Source organism: Solea solea, chromosome 11, assembly GCF_958295425.1.
Source record: "Solea solea chromosome 11, fSolSol10.1, whole genome shotgun sequence".
NCBI classification, from domain to species: domain Eukaryota; kingdom Metazoa; phylum Chordata; class Actinopteri; order Pleuronectiformes; family Soleidae; genus Solea; species Solea solea.
Genome location: NC_081144.1, coordinates 14,495,947 through 14,516,685, shown reverse-complemented (window position 1 = coordinate 14,516,685; position 20,739 = coordinate 14,495,947). Strand labels below are relative to the sequence as shown.

The 20,739-nt window shown below is 39.0% G+C and overlaps 1 protein-coding gene across 3 annotated transcripts in view; it reads left to right on the top strand.

Annotated features, from left to right (window-relative positions):
- The window catches only part of pex14 (peroxisomal biogenesis factor 14), a 42,798-nt gene that overhangs the window by 14,037 nt on the left and 8,022 nt on the right, over window positions 1-20,739 (top strand). For all 3 annotated transcript variants that reach the window (XM_058643626.1, XM_058643628.1, XM_058643627.1), the window contains exons 3-7: window positions 3,890-3,974; window positions 10,716-10,841; window positions 12,997-13,082; window positions 14,775-14,877; window positions 18,823-18,920. In XM_058643626.1, coding sequence (XP_058499609.1) covers window positions 3,890-3,974; window positions 10,716-10,841; window positions 12,997-13,082; window positions 14,775-14,877; window positions 18,823-18,920 — 498 coding nt within the window. The remainder of the gene's footprint in view (window positions 1-3,889; window positions 3,975-10,715; window positions 10,842-12,996; window positions 13,083-14,774; window positions 14,878-18,822; window positions 18,921-20,739) is intronic.

Sequence of the window (20,739 nt, the reverse complement as noted above, 5' to 3'; positions counted from 1 at the left end):
AAATTTCAGAAGTTAGGGACATTCAGTAAAGAGAATAAGACACACAAGTAACACACTCTATTTACTTTTACTGATGGTATAGTTGTAACACATGTAGTGGTTTTTAATTATGTTTGTTTATAGGAGAAGATGGAAAAGCCATAATTTACTCGTATTCATTTATCAGATTTTACTGATGTTGAAATGTATTTTCAGTTATAGTTGCTCATTTAATTTCCTGCTACTCAAGACAGCGCTGCCTCAGTGATGTAGGCAATAAACAAACATTTCTCTCCCTCTCTCTTTTTTTGTGTATGAATGACTAAACTCCAGCAGGGCCTTCGTGCGATGTCTGAACTAGTGTGGATGTAGAGGTTAGCTAAATGGTTGAGTCTACACCTCACTTCCTGATGTCTCTCAGGGTCAATAATTTTCTATAGCAGCTCCCATGAGGCCTTGCTTCCTGTGCTAAAGGTCACATTAAGGCGGGAAAGATGTCACAATTAGAAGGGCATTTAAAGCTGCTTTTTTAAAAAGATTAAAAAGCTATGTTGGCCACATCAAGCTGTCAGGCGAATAAAGGAAATGCAATAATTGCATTAAAACTTAATTCCTTTCTTGCAAGGCTCTGGTATCAGAGAGGTATTGGGTTAAGTCATTTAAGACAGCTGCCCCTGATAATCGTCCATGAAAGCACCAAATTAATATAGAGCTTCATTTTTTGCCGTCTCTCACTTTCTCTCACTTTTGGCCCTCTAAATGTGTGTTTAGGAGGGGGAGGAATTTGAGACTACCCTAACACAATTTTTGTTCATGTCTATCAGTGTGTTATTATATCAGGGGCACTCCTCCACAAATGTACAGGCCGAGGCAATTTGGAATGAATTGATTCACACTGAGACAGAATCCTTTACTTGCTAATGATTTCCTTTTAGCCCCTCAGTTGAACCCCAGCACCCTCCTTCTAGGTTCATCATGCCCTCTGTCTTCGTGCAGTTAAAATGTGTTCATTTACCTTTCTGTGGAACAGATGACAAGGGTTAAAAAGTTGCTAAGTGTGTGGCTATTTTATTTTCTATAACATTGAGAGAAAGTATTAAAGTATTTATATTAAGACAAATAAAGAGTTGCATGTCACATTATGCTACTTTTACTATTTAAAATCCTGAAATTACCTAAAAGAAGAAAATGTAAGACAACTGAGACATTGCTGTTTGAGTGGAGTGAGGCTGGATTTCATAAACTGCTCATATCCTGAAACCTCAAACTGCAAACCTGCAAAACATCCATGGGTTATAGTTAAGTGATATTACCAGTTAAAGCAAAAATATACAACTGGTTACATGAATTTCCTCAGGCGTAGCTTCCATGCGGTTCGAACATAATTGGATTTAATCTTCATTTCTCGCAATTCAAGGTATCACAATTGTAATTTTCAGACAAGTGCAGCACAAAGTCTTGTCCAATTCAAACTCAATAACGCTGCCATAATCTTGTCCTTTCATCAACTGCGCTGTCTTTAAGTGTGTTGGTTAATGTTATCTCTTCCTATGATTGAATTTTCACTTCTTTTTCAGCTTTACCTGACACTCCATTGGTTATCTGGTTAGCAAAGATCATTGCCTTTAACATGGAGCACTTTGGTATATTAGCAGTCAACGCTTTACAAGTAACTTCATGATTTAGCTTAATTATTCTTCAGACCCCCCCAAAAAAACAAAAGTTACACTGGTTTTGTGAAATGAAGGAAGTATGAAGGAATTACCTACGTAATTTTTGTTTTACTTCTTCATGCTGTCATCCCAAATGTGCCTTTTACTGTTATCCATCTTACCCCTTAAAAGCCCAGTTGTGTGCTACCCAACACTATAACTGGGGTGATCCATAAGTCAATAACAAGACAAGACTGAAATCTGTGCAATGTGGTTATAATTGATTGAGATGTCTGGGTGGAACTTGTGCGAAGCATCTATGTCATCTGCTAAGAAGTGCACTTTTCCCCTCCCTGAAGATCTACCACTACAGTTTTAACCAAATGGACATTTACCTCATTAGTTTGCCGCTGAGCTAGCTGTGGTCCTTACTAAGATGTCATACTTATGCCTGTTAAAACTGACACCATTTTCTTGTCAATATTGTGCTCCTGAAATTTTAAGGGAATGTAAACATGGTTTGCTCATTCAGCATCTTCTTCCACTATTAGGTCATTTGCCTCTCACGGGGGCCTACATCACTCTTGTGTGGGTGGGTGTTTGTGTGTTTTGTACAGGAATCAGTATTAGAATATTAGATTTTATTGTGTTTATTATCTCTGGTTTCTGCCTTTGCCACAAGTTGTCTTGTAGGCTCACTTAACACTAACAGCCAGACCTTTGCCAAGAGCTTTATTTTTTTTGCCTCATTATCAAAAGGATATTTTCTCTGTGTTTTGACTGCATCTTTCAGCCCAGAACATCGGTTGGTGGTTCACCATGCAAATGATTTAATCTGCTTGTCACAATGAAGGTTCTGGGTGACTGACTTTAATACGCCCTCAGCATATAGAGATCCAGGAAATTCCATACCCTTTGTGTAACCCTTATGTACATCAAGGTCACAGTGGTGTCACAGGAAAATGGTAGATGAATTGTGGTAGCATCTCTTGGGATGAATGTGGTACATTTTAGTAAAACTCCCCATTTGAAGTTTCATTACTATACACAGCATAGTACACAGGAAGGCTGAGGATGATGTGTGGTATTCTCCTGTGCAGTCCTCTCTCATTTGAATAAAGGTGGTCTTAAGTTGCTTTTCAGCATATTCTTTGCCTAGCAATGACATGTCAAATACATTTTCATGACTCTAATAATCCTGTGCCGTGATTCTCCACTGTAAGTGTGTGTTTGTCACAGAAACCTTACTCTTTACACAGCAGCTTCCCTGCCACACCTTACCCCGTGGACAAGTTTAAACTGCAATTCTTTTGGATTGAAACGGGTTCATAGTGTATGCAATGCATTACCCAAAACGAATTACCACTGGCAAGGCGCTCAATCATTTTGTATCTTTCAACACTAAGAGAAAAGAAGAGTAATCAAAACCTTTCAACCTATTAGAGGGATGACTTTTACAATTGAATCACGGGGACCACAGGTGCGATAATAAGTCATCTAAACCTCCCCTCCAGTGTGTTTCCCCTTTCTCTGTGTTCTTACATATTTATCTATTTTAGGAGGCGCCGCTTCACGGCACCCACTTCAAATTTATGTTTTAATGCCATTTGAGGAAGATTTTTTTTCTCCCTCCAGTTCTTGGAAATGCATACTGTGGTGGAAAATTAAGGTGCATCTCGAAGGAAAACATAATAGAATCGATGAACGCACTGCACTTAAAACTACTGATGTTCTGATGCTATTTAACGTTCTAGTGCATTAACGTTTCAAGTCATTACAACATTCAGGCTGGGTGATTTGATCATGGCGGGTTTTTAACTGGAAGAATTACAGAAGTTTTCAGCCTAGGATTCTCAAGTTATTAGATACAAATGATCACCTCTGCATTAAGTATAGATTTTCCTCCACTGCGCACTTAAGAATGGAAGTTTGTCTTTAAGAGGGTAATAGCAAATTAAGCTCCATACTCCATTTGTCCAGCACTCATGATGGGCTAATTTTATAACTGCTGATTTGGTCATTCCCCACATTTAGCTGGAAAGTGGTCAGGTGGTCTTTCTCCTCACTGTTGGGTGTGGAGGTTTAGAAGCAACTATCAAATGGAATCCATTTATGTCTTTTTTTTATAACGAACCTTTTCTTTAAAAAAGGTCTAGACTATTATTTGTACTGTTAAGAGCATCACTTTCCTGTGTACCTTGTCTTCTTCCTCTCCCATTGTCTCACTATGAAATTAAATCACATTTGTCTCTTCCCAGATTACCACTGCTGTAAAATTCCTACAGAACACGAAAGTTCGTCAGAGTCCTTTGGCTACCAGAAAAACTTTTCTGAAGAAAAAAGGTAAGAGACATTTGATCTTTGATGTAATCTTTGTTAAATTCACTTCTGAAACCCCCAACATCTGAAATAAAAAAAAGGATACTAATACTTGTTTTTGTGTTTACAAAATGTGGTGGGGTTTTTTTGGACAAGATTAGTCAGTAAAGGTCAAAGGTTGTGGTCATAGCTCTTTGCCCTCGAGGCTTTAACTGGGGTCGATTTGTGACTTTGGCTTCAGAGTGCATGATTCAGGCGCTCTGAATAAATGACACACCAGTTGGGATGCTCCTTTGGGTTCAGGAAAATTAATATTGACAAACTCTCTCTGCATTTTCAATGGAATTATCAATATTGCCTTCCAGCATTTTAACCCTTTTACTTAATTTAACTGTTATCGTAAATTTGAGGCATGACACGGGGAGGTTTTCTAAGCAGGGACAGTGGAAATGTTTGCTGGCTCTTCACTTTCTTTGCAATTCATAGAAATAACTTCTGACACATGGCAGAATATTGTTTGTGCAATAAAACTTGCAAATAGCTTTATTACTCTGAACTCATTTAAGTTGGTTCAATATAATGCGGTGGTGGAAATGTGCAGTTCGAAGCCATGTATTTCTTAGAGGCAGCCTATGGCTAAGCAGTGGCAATGTGCTCAGAGAGTACATGGCTGTTTTTCAAGTGAAATGTCTGTGGTTAGTATTTTTATTTCAGTTCTTCATCCCCTTAGTATTTAGGGGACTGTACCTCTGCTGTGCTGGGGGACGTTGCCTTCACCATTAATGTAGCCAAACAGTGAAAAGTGAGCCTAAAAGCTCCAAGACTGGGAAAGGTAACCTGAAACCAAATCCATGGTTGCCTGCTGCTGCTACACACATCTCATCTGGCTCTAATGACTCTTGGTATCTTTTGAAATTTCTTTGTCTTTGTGTCTCATTATTGACAACGAAGGCATGTTCACTATCTACTGTTGGTTATCTCAAAATGCAATAAGGCCTCATCAATACGAAATGATGTCATGCTACACCTCATTTTCTTCGTACTTTGTGCTTTGCTGTAAACTCTACAGAGCTCCACTATCCAAAATGGTATGCTCTTACTGCACTTTAAGTCCATGAAATATGTATGGCGCTTTGATGTAGATTTATTTTGGAAAGTCAGTTCCACTAAAGATCTAAACAAGAACCCTCAATTTGCATAAGGACATCGATCTCAGGAAGAGAGAGGGTAAAGATGATAGAAAATAGAGTAATGTAACACTAAGCATAAAGTATGTTTGACTATCACTCTGCAGAGAACTCTTGACTTGTATGGTATAGATGTACATAAGTGAACTTGGAAATTTCATTCTTCACTTCCCTATGTCGTTTCAGGAAAGTGCTCGTCAATAACCTCATATCTAATTAAATCCGTTTGTTTTCCTTCATTTTCACTTCAACTCACTAATTTCAAGCTTGAAAGTATTTATTTAGCCTCCATGAAATTGTGTCTAACATGTGTTTCTAAAGTGACCTTAAACGATGTATATTAAATGTCGGTGATATTTAATAAGGAAAATATAAGTTGAAAGACAGACGTAGTTCTGTGTAATGTTCCAGAGTTATTGATGCCCCAATGTTAATCAATCTCCTTTTCTGTCTACGTGACTTTAAGACAATTCATGATTCACTAGAGTCAACTTTTCTTCAAGTCTGTCTTACACATATTTATAAAAACTACAAAGAAGTGCTGGCACCCACAGTAGAGTAACAGTAGGAAAAGCAGTAATGTATTTTTTTCTGAATCATGCATTCTTTTGCACATTTTTCCAAAACTTTTAAGAAAAATAGAGAAAGAACAGAGTGTGGAACCTCCATCAAGTATCTCACAGTGTCAATACACTCCCCAATCTCACAAGGTTAACAATTGTAATCTTTGAATCCTATAGTCGAACCAAATATGGCCATTTATTCCGTCAGCCAAAACCTTTACCCCAGGAAAATGTAATCCAAATATGTGCTTTACCTTTTGAGCTATGCTGCCCAAAAACAAACACAGTTAAAAACATAACCTCCATTACAAAGATAATTAATACATTTAATATAATATGCTATACTTAATATGGTAAATGTAATATGCTTCACATGTCCTCTATGTGTCTTCCCACTATTTATGATTTTGCAACACTTGAATGAGTTGTATTTCTCACTTACAATTAAAGTGTAGCATAAAAAAAACATTTGAGAATTATATGTAATCTGTGTCTACACAAGTCTCTGTGTTTAGTGGAATATGGTCATTATATTTGCTGATTGTTTACTTATTTTCTGCCTCACATTAGCCATAGTATTAGAGTTAATATGGTTAAGTTCTGCACAGACGTAACAGTGGGCCAATACTCACATTTTTTGTAATCAACATGAATTGTCCTCTTGGCCTTTTGACCTAGAAACTCAATCAGCTTCCTCCTCCCTCAGTCACGACAACAAATATGCCAGTCTTAATTTCTAATACAGTTTAATGTCATATTTATGTAAATACTTCTGGATTTTACTCTATATTAACAGCCAGAAATGTCAAAGCACACATAAAATGAAACAATACCATCTCCTGGTAGAGTGGAATTTAAATTGGATTCCTCTTGCTGCCAGTACTTACGCTGGACAGCTGATGAAGGGGAAAATAGGGCCCACTCTGATTACATGTTGCTGAATCTTTACACAATAATCTCACTCGTGCATATTATTTCTCTGCACATTTGTGTCCTAATCTGCGGTGAAGGATGTCTCTCTGGTTACATTTTTTTCCCCAAAGAGACCTTAATAGTATGGTTATTTCAATATTCATTGAAAAATATAATTTTCTGTTTTGCTTCAGCTGTCAATTTCAGAATATGAATTGGCAATTATGTAGTCCAGCATTTCTAGCTGCCCCTCTTGCGTCTGTGTTTAATAAAGTGGCTGAAATATTGAAACTTTGTCACTTAGATGAAATATAAATCAAGATTAAGATCAGATGTTTCTCTTCCTTTTTGTAAGGAGTGGCAAAATAAATTGCATATAAACTGTCTTGCAGGCCATTTTGAAGCAATTTTCCTTCACTTTTTCCTTGCCAAGTTCAAGTAAATTTTATTGTGTTTGAGTGAAATATAATGTGCTACAGTCTCATCTAGTGAATTGTGCCATCTATGTCCTCTACAATCAACAGATGTAACAACTAAGGAGTGCTGGGACCCATTTTGGCACCACAATTTAACCCAGACAGTGAGCAGTTAACACACATAATTATCAAAAAAAATTCTAATTCTCAAGGCAAAGTCAGGAACATTTTCCAGCTTTCACCATGTCACTTTGACCATGGGCCATAAACTGACTCACACCCACTTTCAGATTACCAAACAGAGTGCAGTTTGGGAGCGTAAAATACAGCAAATGCTACATACACTGTGTGTATTACAGGTAAATTCAGCATGTGAAACAGGCACAGTACATTGTCTGTCAGGGAGACATAAATGATGGCTTGACTTATTTCTTTTTTATATCATCCCAGTTGTTATTGACTTGAATAAATAATGCTAATAGATTTCACCCTCAGAGGGCCACTGATCCAGGGTCATGGGGAACACAGGTAGACTATTGGTCTATTACCATACCTGGTATGAAGGTAAGGGTAAGGTTCATCATTTCAGATATTAATAGGATCCTGTTTGTAAGTGGGGTTATGTGACTCACCTCTCGGACAAAAATGACAATGACCAAGGCCTGCGTAGAAGGTAAAGGGATTGATGTGGTTATAAATTACTCCACGGCGCCACCTAGCCCAGTCCTTGCCTACTTTGTCATCACTACAAGGCGATAAAGCAGGGAAATGAGAGCAGAGTCCGCTTTTTTAATACATAAATGAATACTCTATGAGAGTGGTCATTATTTAGGGCATGCCATTTTCAAGCAGTTGTACTGAACTAAATGACATGTAGAATCTCCCTCGCCAACACAGCATGGGAAACAGGTTGAAGTTGCACTCGTCTTTTTAATAACCCATTGACCTCCATCTATTTATGACCCCTGCCATGCATTTTATTTTTTTCTAAATACAATATTCAAAATGTAAGTAATTTTCACTCAAGGGCAACTTCATAATTCAGCCCTTGGCAGATAGTGAAAAAGGCATTCACCTTTTACCACCCAAAATATTTTAGTAAGCAATTTTTATAATTGGCTGTCCGGCATGGGTCTTGACCCATAAAGTCCAGAAGTGCCAGAATTGGAGAAATGGATTTAATGCAAGAGCCTTGCTGCTTCTTTGCCCTTAAAAAATACCCTGAGAATATGAGCCACTGAAAATAGAGCTGTAAATAACCTGACGAGCAATGGGTTTTCCTTTAAATAAATACCGATCAGGTTTATGTTGAAAGACAATAGAAAACGTAGCCCAGATATGCAGTTTACAGTATTTATAGCTGTAATATCGAGGTGCCAGCACCGTAATTTCATGCCCCAATGAGAATGGCAAGGTCAAAGCAAATGCTTTGGCTGAGCATCTGCTAATACGGTGACTCATAAACAGGCACTGTGTGTATCAGGTGCACCAAATAATACAGTATAATGAAATACAGAATAGCTTTCCATTATTGTTCTTTTTTATGGTGTCGTCATTAGGTGTAATTTATGTCTTAAAAAAATTCATCTCCCCACAGTTCGATCTGAAATGGAGGTCCAGGGGTCATTCCACAGGTTTTGGAACCCGTAATAAATTTCACAATCCCTTTTTGGTCTTTTCCCTTTTATATGTAAAACTCACTTTCACATTTGTCCTTTTTTCTTTGGGATCTAAAGGCCCTTTCATTCGGTGTTGTCTTTCCATTGGAAATAAAACATCAGAGCCAGCAAGCTGTAATTTGATTAGAAGACAGCTTTAAGAATTTCTGTGTATTTTATTTTAATGAACGTGGAAAAAAAACTTTCAGTTGCTAAGTACATAATATCAAATGTAAACAGTCATTCACATGTTCATACATGAAGCTCTTTTTTTAAATTTAAATTGCATTTCAAGGTGAAATGAAAAACCTTGTTTTTATTTCTTCTCATTCGGTGAAACTGAGATCTGTGCAAGTCTCACTCAATAGTCTGCCACCATGTAGTCTGCTGTGGTCAGAGGAATCAGGAGTCTAGGGACACATTATTGCTTATTTGACAGTGCAGTCTGACTGCACAAACTCAGCACATGGTGACACCATTTCCTGGCACTCAGAACCAGCTGTAGACTACAGGCTGGCCAATATTTGCCTTCAATTATTCAACAATTTTCATGGTCATTTTGAAATCTTTGGAGCATTTAAATAAGTGACGGGAGGGACATTCCCATGGCATAAGCTGTGTGGTACAATATCAAAAATGTCTTTATGCTTTTAGGGTCATTCATACAGGAAGAGGTTAATGTGGGCGGTTCAACTTGTTACTCAGATTTCACTCATAAAATGCTCCAACATATGTTCAAATATGAGGAAACTAATTTATGTTTAGAAATGAAAACGTGTGCTTTAAATGTTTACACAGTATTATCAGTCCACAATGAAGTTAGTGTACACTTTGGCTATGAAGGTCACTCTACAGGCCATTATCGGAGATATGGCTTTGTGCAGTTACTTTTAATAAAAACACAAGGGCCATCTCTTGGAACACTGAAATGAACATTTTCCAATTTCTCTTGATGCCTCTGAAAACACAAAGGAAGCTTATTCTGAGCTTGTGTAAATTCTCTAAATCCACAGGGAATGGTTCAAGCAAAAGGCTCTCATACAAAGGGGATTTCTGTCAATAAGCAAGGGAAATGGCTTATAGAAATGAATTCTAAAATGTTAGGCTACAATGAGCAGTGTTCTATGAAATTATAATTATATAATATGTACTCATATGTTATTAAAAGCTTAGCCATTCTTTTTTTTAAAAACCAAGAACAGTATGTACGTACTGCTTTTGATTTGCTTTGATTTGATAATTGTAATAGTACAGTTTTAATTTTGATATACTTTTTTTGGTTTGTTTTCAGACAGCACTATTTGGTTATGCTGTACGTTATTGTAGTTCTTCTGAAGGAATATTTCCCTTTTGTTTAGACCAAGATCATCATTAAAAGATGATATCCACAGCAATGGCAGCATTTGGTGCCTGAAATAAAATACTTTCTTGCCACAAAAGGAGATGTTCATATTAGATTCTTTTCTCCTCCCCCCTGATTCTCCATCAGGGAGCCCTTTGCAATTTAATCATCACTAAAAATCATTAAAAAGATCTGAAGATTAAATTATATTGGCATTTGCAAAATTATGTAATACATTTACATTACAATGAAGAAATTAAAATAATGCATTTTCGCTGTCTGGGGTTTATGAAATCTCCACTTGGGAAATATAACTGGAGAAGTGGACAGACTCTTATTTTCTTTGCCTTTGGTGGCAGTTAATAGGCTAGCAGAGTTTCAGATTTCATTGTGTGAACCTTTCCTCACTATCTTTCTTTGATGGATGTCTCTGAAGCAGAAACTCTCAATGGAGATTCCCATTGCGAATCATTAAATGAAAATATTGTTTTTAGAATAGCGTTTGTAAAATTCAATGAAGATTTGACTTACTTTCTTTAAATTGTACTTAAAAGATTTGTGTAGCGCTAGGGAAGAATTTAAGGATGTATTATGATAGGCCAGGAGCCATTTGGTGGTCCCATTAACACACAGTTACTGCACATACCCCTCCTTTGCTGTCTTTAAAGTTGAGTGTCTTGATTTCAGGACTTACAGATGAAGAGGTAGAGTTGGCCATCCAGCGTTCTGGAAGCACAGAAGAAGTCCTGCCTCTGAACCCTGTAGCGGTCCCACATCCACTCCATGCAACCCAGCTGGTTCCTGTACCTCAGAGTGAGTTTACCCGTTTTTTTAATAAGCATTATTTTTATATTTATGTCCAATCTCCAAAAAATGTATTTAGTTGAGTCTAATTTAAATTCACATTGTTGTTCAGTGTAGGTTTGCTTTTGGAGATCTTCACTGTTTCTTAAGAAGTTAAACCCACTAAACTACAGTAACTGTAGCTCACCAAATATCAGCATCTTAACAAGGATTATAGACTTGTATGCAATGCAACATTTGCCTTCGACTCAGGGAAAACTTACGACGCACAACAATGCACTTGAAGTCTCCTATGCCATTCTCTTTCAAGGGGCTCCTCCATGGCAAGACCCCACACCACAACCTGTATCTTTATTACCTCAGAAGGTTATGAGTGCTGTCCACTGATTTACCAATGCAGAATGAAGTCCGCGTAATGCTTAACCCATATGACAATGATTCCAGATGTATTCCACCCTCATTTATTACCACACTGTCCTTGACTCCCCCGGCATCTCATGTTTTGTAATGAAAGTGATGTTGATGGGATGGCCATGTAGTTAGGGAGACTAGCTGCTCTCCGTCCATAGTGGGGGGTTTTATATCAAAACGGCTATAAGGGAGCTGCATAATGAGGTGAGAGCCGGGAGTCTTGTATGGGGGGTCATGCTGAAAAGAGGGGGCTACCTCCCTTTGATGTCCTTGTTATGGGGACGGTGCATGGGGACCCGCATCCATCTCTGTCGAAGTAATGGATACTCTGATCTCTATTTCCACGCTGTAGAAGGACAGGAAGGCCTCCACTGAACCCAATAAATTTGAGAGGAGATTGGAAAAACGGGGGATGGAGACCACAGTTCCACAGCTTAAGTGACCAAATAAAAAAAGGAAGATGGCATAGTAGAAGTAGCAGAGGAAAAGGAGAGACAGGAAGAATGGAGGGTCCTAAAGGGGGGAAAGAGCATGTGAAGACCCCAGTGATGCAGTGATGCTTGCTCAGGGTCAACCACCTACCCCAAGGACTCCAAAGCCTTTCAGAAGCACAATATTCTGAGATAGGTGACAGTATATTGCAGCTATAATGTTGATGAAGACCCAAATGTATGTGGTTACCATGTGGATGTTGGAGAATAATTCAAAATTTTCAATAGAAGAGGTTACAGATTTAGCCCTGAATGCTGCTGAGGCAGCAAGGAAACGCCCTTGAGTAAGTTGATGAAGGAGCGTTAAAAAAAAAGAAGCACTCACCTTGAAAATATACCATACAGTCCAATATGACAGTGGCTCTCATTTTATTTGCATGATTAATTCCACAAGTGGTCGGGCGTAAGATCAGTCTGGTTTACTTCAGTCCAGTAAACATGCACCACATAACCCATTAGGTGAAATCAGACCTGTTATAGAATATCAGTGGTGTACTTCAGTGGCTTAGCATCCAATAATATTCTGTTTATCTGGATTCCACCAGAGTGAATAAAAGAAAATCTCATATACTGTATTTCCGCCAAACCTGTTTGTTGTTTAGTGACATTTTCAGTTGAATGCCTCTCATATGTGGGGGAATTTCCACTTTGACAGACAGTTAGCCTACCCAGATGACAGCTTGCACAATGACACACTTTCACATTATCCGTCACTTAGCAAGACAATCATCAACCTCTAAACACACAAACAAACCTTTTTGTTCATGGCAGTTATTTTAAGAGTTCTATATGTGCACAGTGTTGGTCTTTTCTGCTAGAGTGGGTACCCTTTTAATGTTCTGTTAGTATATACTGTATGAAATAAGTATCACAAAGGGATATTTAGGATTGCATCGTTTGTGTAAAGAGCAGGTAATAATTGCTAAAGCAGCCAACAATGGCAACAACCAGTAGTTTTGCATGTTGTTAGTAATTTAGAACATATTCTGTGAACATATCATATCTACTAACCATTGTACAGACCCCAGTTTTTAACTACAAAAACTAATAATTCAGCAGGCATTAAAAAATTATCTGAAAAAATGGGTTATGCCATTTGCACTTGTATGACATTCATAAAGTTTCGTGCTGCAGTATGTTCACAAAACGATGTTCTCAGTGTGCCAGAGCTGGAAACGTTATGAGCAAGCATTTTACCCACATTAAAATGAAAGCGAACCAGTCTTTTTCTCAGCACATCAACACATGTTTTTATCCTCCAGGTTCAGCAGGCTACAGATGGAGGGACTATGGTGCCCTCACCATCATTATGGTGGGCATAGCCTTTGGCTTTCATCAGCTTTACAAGGCAAGTTACACCCTGCGTCTCCTGCACTTAAGACCATCAATTGACTTTGTTTTCACAGTTACTGTTTCTCTAAAATTTGTTATACACATTATGTTTGCCATCCTAAGATCTGTCAGTAATGCCTCTCCCTGATATTGCATTTAAATTGGTGGGCTTAGCTAGTACATCAGTTTATGACAAATTGCGGTGCTCGAATAGAAGGCGCTTCTGCAGTATGTAACATCACTCTGGTCTTGTTATTAAAGCTACCCTGCTTTACGTCAAAGCATGATCTCATTTGAACCCCTTTTTACTTCCCCTTCCCTCCTCCCCTTGGATACACATTTTTTTTCCTCCAAAAAATATAGTTGCTAACACAGCACACAACCTTTTTTTTTTGCTTTCCCACCGTCTAAAAATAATCACCTTGGTTTTTATCTGGCTTAGCAGCCCTTGAACATGAGCTCATGAGGCCCCTTGTCCCCGGTGACATTAATCCCATAGTGGTTGTTAGTAGTAGTCTGAGTGGCATGTGGAAGCCATTACTCTCATTTTAGAGGAGGACAGGAGCTCCAGCAGTAGCTCTTGGCCTAGATGACAGGCCATTCTCCTCTGTGTCTGTAAGGGAGAGACGGGGAGCACGTATCATGTACATGCATATGCCTACCTGACCCTGTCAGACATATTGGCTTCTATTTAGATCCTGTTATGTCCTATAATTTCATTCTTTAATACAGAGCCTTTTATAAGGCTGCACATGCACAGTCAATTCCTCTACCTCTGTGGTCTTTCACCGATGAGAACACACCCTGTACCAGCCTTCATGCAGCAGGGTTTGCCAGCCTCTGGTCTCCTGGGAGGTGGGATTCCCTGGTGGGACAGCACAGGTTGCTGTCATGTCACTGGAGCGTAGCGCCAGTCGCACCATATGTCCAGGCTTCTGTCCATACTTTATTTACGTTATAGCACACCTTGTAAACATCACACTCCCAGCAACCCACTTATTAATTACCACGTGTTGACACTCATTTAATCTTTTTCTCTAAAAAGTGTTTATTACTTGTGCTGGTGTGTCTGCTTGCCACCTGCGCTGGGGAGAAAACCCGGCTCTGGCAGCAGCAAGCCGCAACCGGCTGTGAATAGGTGATCCTTATTCAGCCTTAAAACCATAGACAATGGTTATGTTATTAAATACATATTGAGAATACATTTGTCTATATATATGATTTGATGAAGTTTTGTTTATTCAGTGGCAGCTTTGTGTGTCAAAGACCATGTATTTTCCGTGTAGGTCTGTCTCTTGCTTTCTGTGTCCCTTTTAATTCATTGGTATTGCTGTGTGTGTGTTTTTGACCACAGTTGCTATTATTATGCATTAGTATAATTATTTATAACTTTCACAATAATATTAAATGGAGTAAAAAAAATCAGTTAATGCTTGATGAATAACATGCAATCAGTTGTCAAAAATGTTGTATTTGTCATATCAACCCATGGTTTCAACATGCTGTAGTTGTGTATAATTATATCAGCTGCTTGGACACTGCTTAAACATGCGCCCCATCATGCAGATTAGACAATTAGGCATCAGTTCAACAAAACAATGCCATTTAACCCATCACAGCCAAGTGTAGGTGGGCATGTCTTTTTCTTGTCTTTTTGCCCCTTCCCACTGAACAGAGGTGTAATTTTGTGCCATGCTTTTAATTGCAGAAATACATCCTTCCCCTCATTATGGGCAGGCGAGACGACAAGAAGCATCTGCAGAGGATGGAGAGCAACATTGCGGCAATGAGTGGCACGCTGACACAGACAGGTGAAGATTAATATCTTCATCACTTTCTCCCTCCTTAACATTTTCCCTCATTTATCTGTCGCCAAAATCGGGGGGCCCTGCACGTTTTTAACAAATGACGCTGCTGTCATTTCGCTTTAATTTGAAATTGCTTGTTTACTGTCAGGCTCAGGCTCAATTAATTACGTTTCGCTGAAAAGCTCTTAACCTCGGAATATTAATGAGGAGTTGGGAAATGACAACTTTTCTTCCCTCCTCTCGTCCCCCCTCACTCCCCCCCTTCCATCCGTCTCCCCTTGCACCAACTTCACCCCCATCTAAACCTCCACCACCATCATTGTCATCCACCTTCTTCCCAATAGGTGGTGAGAAAGTTCAATTTAATTTTGTGTATGAGTGTGCGTGTGTGAGAGACAGTGTTTGCTGTGTGTGCAGCATGGCACTGTGTGTTGTCCGGGCTCACCACTGGCCCTAGTGTGATTAAGTGTACGTTGACAGGTGCGGCTCCCATGTTGGACAGGTGAGGAATCTCAACCTGTCTGTCAGACATGGAGAGAGAAAGAGAGAGAGAGAGTGCGAGTGGTTGGGAGATGCTTTCCTAGCTCTTTGTCAGTATAATTAAAAATCCCAGGAGGCGTAAATGAGGGAGACACTCTGAGAAAGTTTGGTCTTGTTAGCAGCTCTGTTGAGCTGGACTTTGTTTTTTCAACCACAGTTTTTAAAGCCTAATGAGTTAAGTAAAAAAGATAATGAAGGTAAAAAAAAAACCACTTTAAATTGTGAATTTTCAATAAGATTGTATGATAGTGATATTAACAATAATATCACTATCTATATATTTATATATAATTTATTATATATATATAAATATATAATAAATTTTATTTGTGTAGCACTTATGCAATGTTTATTGGTCTGTACAGTGCTTCTTAATTGGATAAAACAACAATATGCTATTAAATAGAAATAAGTAAAATCTCACAAGTTCATGAAAGTGCGCTCTTTTTAAGAGAATGTTTTAACAAGTGATATAAAAGCAGAGTTTGGGCCTCTGAACTCCAAAAGCATGAAAGTTTATAAGTCCCCAGTTGGTTTTAGTTAGGTTTCGGTGTGTGTTTGACTTTTGTTTTTGATTTGTGAAATTCAAATTTATTTTCTAACTAAATAATATGCCTTGAAAATGTGATGTTGAAGTCTTTGTAATGTGTCCATGAGCTCTGTCTACCTGTCTGTATGAGACATGAAACAAAGTAAAAACTTAGCTTTAGAAGTTAATAATAAATCCTCTTATCATAGAGAAAAACTATATGTACTACTGTTTGTTTATGTGGAGGATGAGCCGTTGAAATACAAATAACCCTATTTGATTTGTGTATGCCCTCCTGTGACGTTAATACAGGTAGTGTTTGTTTGATTTTCCAAATTGAAATAAATTACATTACCTGTCACGAACCAGTATACTGTAGATGAAACAGTTGCTATTACCATTTTATCCAGTCACACCCATGCTATTGTTTTCTGGCTGGCAAAGGTAGGTGGAGGGTTAGTATTTGTGTAAGATTGCGTGCGAGGTGTGCCACCCTGAATCTGATTAACAAATATATGCCCTTTTATGTTCCTTTTCTCCCAACTATGCAAACGCATTTCCTCGCATTATTTTGCTGCCCATTCTTATCACTATCTGGAGATTTGCCAACCCACAAACCATGTTTTGTTTGTCAGTAAACACATAGTTTCAAAGAGTGCTCCTGTTTTTTTTGCTGCGAGAAGGTGAGCCTCCACTGGAAAAAAAAAACATGGGTCTTTTCTTTATCCAGTGTGGGGAACTAATTTGCTATGACTGCAGTAGCCAAGCTGCTATTGTAGTTAATGACTGTTGTAGTTAACAGTTGGGGAGAGGGGTTGCAATTACATTGAGAGTTTTCTCCCCCTGCTTTCCCTTTGTCTTTCTCTCCCTCTCACTCCCTCTCTCCTCGCTGCACTGAGTAATAGCGGCCGACTGCCTTGCTGCTGCCAATTGCTTGAACCCCCTTTTGTTAAAGTTCATGTATTTCTCTAGTGCCGGGTGCAATGAGGTGATGTATTCTTTTGAATGAGGACTACATTAGTCTCTCTCACCAGCCACTGCTCGAGAGTAAGGGCTTTGACTCCCATTATGATTTGCCTACAACTTCACACAGACAATTAATGAATGGATCTTGGAACTCCTTCAGCGTGCCCAGCCTGTAATGGAATTGTGCGGCTGTTTGGGCACTCTGTCGGTGGGAGCCATATTGGTGACCAGCTGGCCATTAAAGACAGAGACAGCCCTGGACATATGTAGTGTACATTATATTGAGGTATTTACTGAATAATTTACTGAATATACAATGTGCACCCTCCTCACAGCAGCTGCAAGCCCCACACACATCATCTTGTCTCAGATTCTTTCTCTCACGCTCTCTCTCTCTCTTATTCTCTCTCTCTATCTATCTATCTCTCACATACAGTATACACTCTGCATCTGCAGCCTCTTTCTGATTCATGCTTGGCCAAAGTCATTGACTTCATTATTTTTGGCTTCTTATTTATGACAACTACCAATAAGAAGTCGTGCATTTTTGTCAAGAGTCTGAGAGACAATGGAGTTGACTTTGTGGAGAGCCATGAAAAGGGCTGGTCTATGAATTGCTTGGCTGAAGTGGCTGAAAAAGCAGTACCAATTCTGGAGGTACATCATTACAGGCTGGCAGACAGACCCGCACATCTGGATAAGATGTTCTGTGGTGAAGTGGAATTGGAGACTAATAGGGCGGCTCTTGGCTTTGCGTGCACACCCTGTCACAATAACACCTTTTTAAGCTGGATGGCTGCAGTATTTTAGTTTTATTACCTTCTCCAAAAAGGTAAACCCGGTAGCAAACTCAGATTGTTTGCACAATGGCTTTTTTTTTTTTGGCCCTCACCAACGATCCTGCTCAAACTCGTATTCTGTCAGATTCTGTGACTATGAAAAGATCAGACGTTTCAGCACCCCACCCATATTGATACAACTCCACCCATTTAAACACAGGTGTCACTACAAGATATTAGTGTCTTTGAAAGATCAAATATTTTGGCTGTGTTGGTTTTTCAAAAGAAGCATGGACTCCAAGCTTGTCTCTGTCTTTTGTCCTGGCCTGGGTAACTTAATGTGAGAGAAAGGTTCTTTACATCCTGTCCAGCCAGCAGCAGCTCAGGCTTTTAACCATTGGCCTGACAACCTCAGTAGTGGACCGCCACAATATCTGTTGATGTTAATCCTATTAGGCTTGATTTAACACTTTACACGCCCATGATTTATATGAATGTTTATTGGTTTTCTGTAATATAATCAGCTCGGGGAAACTTAATGCATTGTTTGGTAATACACGCGTGACTGGAAGCAGGGGGCAACAAACTGTGCCTGGTGTTATTTGAAATCATACACCCACATCCAACACCAACACTTGAACTAATTCAATCTTCAAAGTCAATGGAAAAAGAACAATATTTATTAGGATTAGGGGGGACATTTTGTCTGGCAGCCTCCTCCCAAATAAGAGCCTTGTTTTTTCCTTTGTTGATCGTTTGAGGATTTAAGATGCATTAGAAGGCAGTGTCTGGGTGGATAATGGAAGGTTAGAGACTGTTATTTGATTTAAGTTCAGACACTAGAGATTAATATCCCCATTCTATGTACCCCCCGCCACCCCCCCCCACCCTCCACCGGTGTCTCTGACCAAAATGCTGCGACTAAAGTTACGGGGTATTAGCTTTGATTATAATTCTTGGAGCACAGCTTTGATCATTGGAATAAGTCGGACCTCATCAGCTCTGTCGTCGCTGCAGAGAAGACTTGGTTTTGCGCCACTAAAACAAACACTTCACACACCCTTATTTCCTTGTTTTCAAAATTGTTTTCAAATTTGCGAAATTTACCATCTGTTGTTCTGCTTGTTTCCACAGTAAGCCAGCTGCAGCAGACCCTGGGATCCATCCAGGAGCTCCTGATCCAGCAGCAGCAAAGAATGCAAGAGCTCTCACAGGAACTGACCACAGTAGAGGTAACTACCCCGTGTCATCGGCATACTGTATCAGCATTATTCACTATTCACACACACACACACAACCAGTTTAGAATATTGGTGGCTTTAGTTGAAAGGTTGAGATTCAGGGTTTCATTCTTATTTCAAATTTTTCCTCACACTAGTTCACTGCATCCTCATATTTAGCCAAATTCATTCATCAACATGTTAAGTCCAGTTGAAAACAACAGTAAAGTCTAACTTAATAAATCTGTTAAAACTGGTGAAATTTGTGTTATATTATCTCACTGTAAACCAACAGGAGATAAAACAAATTTAATAAGCTTCCTTGTACTTCAGATATTAAAGTTTGCAGACTTCCTTTTTAAAAGTCTGTTATGTTGTGATTAATGATTTGTGGCAAGGTAGACAGGCAGTAACTCTTAAATTGCAGAAGAGCTACGTAAACGAAAAAAATTCAGGTTCAAACCTCCAGATTGATGAGCAGAGCTTTCTCGAGGCCTCTGTACTAAAAACTCTTTCGCTACAAAGAGTCGTAACTACCTAAGACGGACAGCCTTATTATACTGTATATCATCAGAACACAAGCTGCAAAATACTATGATGCATCTCATCATGGGACCATAATCTTTAACCGTATGGTCATTCGTCTTCGTCTTGATTTTTATAGACAGTGTTCATAATCTTCTCAAAATCATAAGTGTTTAGGTGAATCGCACTGTGAGTGATTGTTCTAAAAACTTATGTGCAAGGATGAAATGTTTCTTGCTTTTATAACGCTGCTCATAAATCACTTAATGATCTCTGGGCTCTTAAAAAGTGCCTTGGAAGAGACAATCTTAGACAATGTTTTATGTCCGCAGCTGTTAAGCACACGGGTGTTTCACTGTAGCATCTGGATATCCCAGGAAAACATATGCAGACACATCTGTTTCAACACAAACAAGGAAGAAAAATATGAATCTCTTCCCTGGACAAGGTTCATCAAAAACTGACAACTCATATCTAATTTTGTGCTGCTTCAAGTTCTTAGCCACACAGAATCTCTGATGTATAAAACAGTGGTACCACAAAGGAGCATGTGTGACTGCATGGTAGCAATGATATGATTTGAACCCACACTGGTTTGAAACAGGCCTAGTTGAGGTGTAGTGTCAGACAGACTGACCAAGGATGTCATTTCTTTTCATTTATCATCTTCAAATCATAGATTGGATTCAAAATCGTTGATCTTAAATTTCCCTGAGAGTCGGCACAAGGCCGTCTGTTGTCTCAGGCCTTGAAGGAAATTGGGAAATTGTTTTCATGTCCGGGATGTTTGATGAGAAACACATGTTGGTGCTGGCGAGCTACTTATCATTCACCGTTTGTGGCTTTCGGGGTTTGCTTCACCACGCTGCTCAAAGTACACCACGCTTAGCAATTATACCTCTCAACGCGGAAATGTGCCTTTAACCAAAAACACATGGAGACTTCTGTTTCCTCAGCTGCTAAGTAAACATTTCTCGTAGTTTGGAAACCGCTCACTTGTGGAGTATGTTTACTGTCCCGAAACTGGGGAATTCCTTATGAAAGTGAATTAACTGACTCTGTGACACTGTGTCCACACACAGCATGCCATGCGCTGATGCTGCACATTTCCAGACTGCAGGGCCTAAGGCAGTTGCTCTCTTTGAACATTTCCTCAGTTATCATGACTCTTGGAAAAAAAATAATGACTGCTCCTGTATTCTACTGCAGGTGTTAAAGATTGACTTTCCTGAGGGTGAGTCATCCCTGATGTTAAACAGCTAGGTCTATTTCTGCTCCATTATCATCACAAATCTGACTGTTAACC